The sequence below is a fragment of the Mobula hypostoma genome, chromosome 6 (assembly GCF_963921235.1).
Source record: "Mobula hypostoma chromosome 6, sMobHyp1.1, whole genome shotgun sequence".
NCBI classification, from domain to species: domain Eukaryota; kingdom Metazoa; phylum Chordata; class Chondrichthyes; order Myliobatiformes; family Myliobatidae; genus Mobula; species Mobula hypostoma.
The window spans coordinates 32,811,886-32,817,490 of NC_086102.1; the positions used below are offsets into that span (position 1 = coordinate 32,811,886).

General features: G+C 36.8%; 1 protein-coding gene across 2 annotated transcripts in view; it reads right to left on the reverse strand.

Moving 5' to 3' along the window:
- The window catches only part of tbc1d23 (TBC1 domain family, member 23), a 107,009-nt gene extending 105,540 nt beyond the window's left edge, over nucleotides 1-1,469 (reverse strand). For both annotated transcript variants that reach the window (XM_063050511.1, XM_063050510.1), the window contains exon 1: nucleotides 1,357-1,469. In XM_063050511.1, coding sequence (XP_062906581.1) covers nucleotides 1,357-1,415 — 59 coding nt within the window. In that variant the 5' untranslated portion in view covers nucleotides 1,416-1,469. The remainder of the gene's footprint in view (nucleotides 1-1,356) is intronic.
- Between the last annotated feature and the right edge of the window lie 4,136 nt (nucleotides 1,470-5,605).

The following is a 5,605-nucleotide window of genomic DNA, read 5'->3' on the forward strand; positions in this document are numbered from 1 at the left end:
CTAAACAAGAGAAAGTCTGCAGATGCTGGAAATCCCAGCAACACACACAAAATGCTGGAGGAACTCAGCAGGCCAGGCAGCGTCCATGGAAAAAAGTAGAGTCGCATTTTGGGCCGAAACCCTTTGGCAGGACTCATCCTGTTGAACTTTTTACTCTTTGCTAACTCCTTAGAGTTCATTTTTTTATGACTTTACAGATTCCTGACCCTTTTTTTCCAAATTACCACCCTGTAGGTGCAGTTGTAAACAGAATCAATACTTTTTTTAAGCTTAATAATCATCACGTCTCACCTTTTTTCATACCGAAAGCATACAGATAACAAATGTGCTCAAAATATTTGACAGCAACAGAAACCAAAGTATTAACAGTAATGACCTCATAGCAATCAGCCACTGGATGCACATTAAAACGCAACTTGAACAATATTAAACCATAAATTTGTGAACAGAGCTTTGCCCTTTGTCCAGAAACTGCAAGGCTTGCAATAGTTCATCACTACTCATTCAATACTCTGATACCGTCATTGTGGTATCTTGACAACTTAGCTACCTTGAACAAAAGAAAACTCAAATACGTTAACTATTTATCCATGCTAGTATGTAATGGCAGATTTAAGGAACAGTCATTTTAATTCTGTGGTTTTTATAACAATGTTAATACAAAGACAGTTTTGTTTTAAGTTCACTCAAACTATTTTGAACTAATAGTGTGGAAGAAAGTATTAAAGTTTGAACTGGTGCTTTTACATATTGAAGTTGTCTTTCAAAGTAAGAAATGCCTCTCTACACCACTTTTTTAAAAGGCAAAAAAAAACCAAACTTCTCTGTCTCAATATACAAACTTCCTCAGCAGATTGCTACAAAAATATCTGAATTTCAGAAAGCAATAAGATAAAAGCTTAAAATTCAAGATTCACACATTTCTTTAAATGTAATATTTTAAAAAATTGATATCCTTAGGGGAGGTGCAACACTTCCGAACACTTCTTGTGAAGTGATTAAGGCTTTACTGGTACAGTCGTTTAAAGAAAACGAACAGCCTCGTTGGATTAACAACTACTAATTTCCACATTCATCACAGAATTCAAATTTTTATGGACTTGATTCTCCATTGCAGGGTAAATGACTAGCCTTACATTAAATGTGAAGTAACTAAAATCAAGAAACTCTTGTCACACTTAGCCCAAACCCTCACTCGATCCTCCGCTCAGTTTCAAGCTCTTAGCTTGGGCTCGATGGTGATGAGCCACTTCTACCCAACCGAGAGACACCGCCACCCCGGACATATTCAAGGCCCACTGGCTCCTTTCCATTCAAGGCAGACCATAAGCCACGCTAAGACACACTGACACCCACCAGCTGCTGCCACTGCCCCCTCCTCCCGGTACCAGCTGTCCGTCCTCGGCCGCCGCCATCCCTCGCTCCGCTTCCACGTCTGTCCCTCAGCTGTTGCCGTAAACTGACACCGGATTTTCCCCGAGTGTCGTGAGAGGAGAGAGCTGCCGTAAATAAACGCTAGGGGCGAGTGGATTTACGGCAGTGTCAGCATGGCTCACGACTGCGAAAGTATTGGCAGTAATCAGGGTGATGAAGGTTTTGGTTTTCTTTATTAACTTGCTCACGTGATGATTATAAAATGAACGTTTCCTCATAATGCCGACAAAAGAAAGGAAAACAATGACTTCTGGAGAAAAAAGAGAAAGAAAGTGTTTGTACTCAACAAGTCAGTGCTGCGGAGAACAATCTTCGGTATTTGTCATTAGAGACATCTCTGCAACCTCGGAGCAATCAGTGAGAAATGCTTTAAAATAGTTACACGTTTTTCCTCTTCATAGATGCTGCCTGATTTGCTAGATTCTTCAAGTATTTTGTGTGTATAGCTCAAGATTTTAAACACCTATTGTTTCTTCAAAATCAGAACCGAAATTCTGATCAGTTGCCCCGAATCGATAATTGAAGTTCTCTCCGCAGCCACTGTGAACTTAGCTATTTTTTTTATTGCAGCCCCCCCCCGGGAAAAAGTCCTTGAGAGTGTATACCGGTTGTTTAGAGGTCTTCTGTAATTCCAATTTTGATGTAATCAAGTTAGTTAAGAGCAGAGTAAATACAAACCAGCAACAGTATTAAACGATTCATAATATAGGCAATTTGAGACTTTCAATACAATAGGCGCTTTCTGTTCTCAGGATAATTAATTTCTGCATCTGATATTTAGGTAAACTGTTAAAATTATTACTGTAATTTACCTATTGCCCAACTTAGTGTCGCATTATTTTGTGGAATACCACGGATCTGTTTTCAAATTCTGCTTGTATTGCCATTCATTTTTTGCCTGATCTTCCCCCAAAGTAGATGTGGCATGCATGCAAAATGTGCTTGGTCTCAGCTATTCCTTTAATGAAACATATTTCAGTCAGTCCTGATACTGTAATTGAAGAAAAGCTGAGTATTAGAAAACAAGTAGGTTTGAGTAGTACCACACCAAAAATTATGCATTCAGAATGAGAAAAATGGATTAAATTGTTGTTATCAAATGTTATAGAAATTTAATTAAAGCATAGCCTTCTTAATCACGCTCACTAGATGTAACTATTGTAGCAATTAAATAGTAGATATGAAGGAGCAACTTGCTTCTATTCCATTACCCTGTAATTTAAGATTTATGTTCTGCAGAAAGCAGAACACATCCATGTGTTCACAGCTGTCAGTTTGAGAAATGATGTAGTAAACATTTAAAATCTTTCAACAAGTCTTGATAATTGGTGAAATTGATTGGTTATTAGCATACTCAAATCCAGAAGTAAATGTTGTAAAATAAACACAAGCAAGTTGTAATCTATGCAAAGTATCTATTGCGGAAGCCTATTTTTGCACACTTAACAATACATGAGAAGATTTAGGGAATTTATAAAATACAAGAGCTTTATATATACAAGATTTAATTGTACATATGTAAAACATTTGTGTTTGCATGAACTAGGTACAAATTCCTTTATTGAATTATTGTTTAAGGAATAAAGTAAATTTGGAGAAAATTTGTATTTTCAAGTGTTACTTTAATTTGTTCAACCACCTTTTATTTGTCCAAAAGGAACCCCTTGTGGTTTTGTTTAGGTAACGTAGACTAGTTGTAGTCTTGTGGCAGTGGGGTTAGAGAATAGGGATACGAGGACAAGAATCCAAGCAATTCTTACTGATGGTTGGAGGAAACAAGTACAATTACATGTTCAATTACTTGTAGATGACATAAATTTAAGGATATTTGTACATGACAGCCAACAATTAGGACATATGACCCAAGCTAACACTTTGAAAGAAATTCAAATAACTCCATTCTTGGATCCTTTCCAACAAATATTCATAAAGTATTAAATTTTATTAAAATTTGTTATTGAATCTCTTATCACAATTTAAGACTGCTTACTTTATTTTTACTTACTGCCCGTTATGCTGCTGGGGTTTAGGGAAGCGATGAAGGTCCTCCTGCACTGTCTATTTCTGATTCTTCATCGCTGTTTCCGTAACAATTGTTTTTTGACTAATCAGGGTTGTTAGCGCTGAGCGGAACCCCCAAACCTGGTGGAAGGGTGAACCATTCTTAGCCTGGCCTCAACACTTTGACCTGATTGACATGGGTGACCCTACCAAGAGCCAAGGTACAAGGCTCCGACTCCCAACAACACAGCTCTTTGGGTCATTGAGGCAAGAAGCCTCTATGACAGGATTGTGGACCTATTGGAGATCCATATGGTAGCAATGCATAATTTTATACCTAATGTCATCTCTGCTCCTTTTGCCAATTATCTAAAGTCAATGGTTTCTGCTCTGAAAAGCTTATTACTTACTTTGTCAAATTCATTTCATATTTATCCATTAGTCTCTTTTAGATAGTAATGTAAAAGGTGCCAGTAAATCAGGTGCTATGACAGGATTAGCGATTTTCTCCTAAAAATCACTCCAGGTGTCAATTTGGTCTACAATGAAATCCCTGAAATTTAAACTTCATTAGTTCTTGAGAGGGGCATTATCGCATGATTTTGAATACTTTTTCATAACCAATCTAAACTTAGCTGTTTACCATTCCGCAAATGAAACATACTCCAGATACTGCTTCAAGCATTTGTTCTGACCTCAATGTAGAAACTTCTGAGAAAGATAGAGATACACAGAAAAGACAAAAAAACTTAAGTATTTTTATAAAGATACATAAACAAATGTTAAATTTCTGAAAATTTTTCCCACTCTATTTTCTCCAATCGAGTGAAATTATGTACTTTACAAGACTTGAAATTTCATTTACCTATTAGTTAACTGTTCATTCCAATCTGAATGTTTAGAAATGCTACCTTCAGCACAATAAAGGACAATTGAGAAGTTAATTCAAACTTGTGTTCAAGTTCATTGTCTCCTGACTGTACATATATAACCAAATGAAACGTTCCTCTGGATCATGGACAAAGCATATATCACAATCAGCATGTAATCGCACCATACATTAATAATATAAATTTAAAATGCAGTGTGCAGCACAGAAAGCAGCTTGCTGTCCTGTGCTTGTGACGAGACCTCAGTGGTGACAGGGTACAATCGTTCACAAAATACAAATCCCATCTTTGAGCTCAGAATTATGTAACCCTCAGAACTAGGGTTCAAATGGTACTTTTATACACCCCCCCCACCACCAATCAGTCTCACAGATGGACTGAATTTTTTGACAATCTGTCTAAGTTAAGGCTTCTCAAACGATTATGAGCGAGGTATTAACTTCCTGACAGAAATTGTGCCATGGGACAGGAATAAATACAGCACTAACATGGAACAAAGATCAACAAGAGTTGAGACAACATCCAGAGATAGACAAACAGCATCAAAGAAAACTTTGGATTCAACACCTACAGATTTCATGCAGAAGGTGTGTGAAGGCCATATCCTCTGAAGATGTGGACAGCAGGGAAATAATGTGCATAATTTCCCTTAATCAGAATCAGATTTATTATCACTGACATGTGACGTGAAATTTGTTAACTTAGCAGCAGAAGTTTAATGCAGAACTTAATCTGGCAGAGAAGAAAAATAATAATAAATACAATAAAACATAATAAACAAGTAAATCAATTACATATATTGAATAGGTCTTTTTAAATGTGCAAAAACAGAAATACTATATATTAAAAAAATGAGGTAGTGTTCAAGGGTTCAATGTCCATTTAGGAATTAGATGGCAGAGGGGAAGAAGCTGTTCCTGAGTCACTGAGTGTGTGCCTTCAGGCTTCTGTACGTCCTACCTGATGGTAATAGTGAGAAAAGGGCATACCCTGGGTGCTGGAGGTCGTTAATAACGGACGCTGCCTTTCTGAGACACCACTCCCTAAAGATGTCCTGGGTACTTTGCAGGCTACTGCCCAAGATGCAAGCAATAAAATGATGTTTGTTCATTTTACAACTCAATTAAATGAAAATGACTAATTGATAAATGCTCCTTTTTCAAAACATTGAATCTCTCACATAGTTTGCAAAATAAAATATTTAAATACAACATTTCCAAAATTGGATCTGTAATCATTAGTTTTTCCAATCTCCACACAATTATTGTAGTGATGTCAAT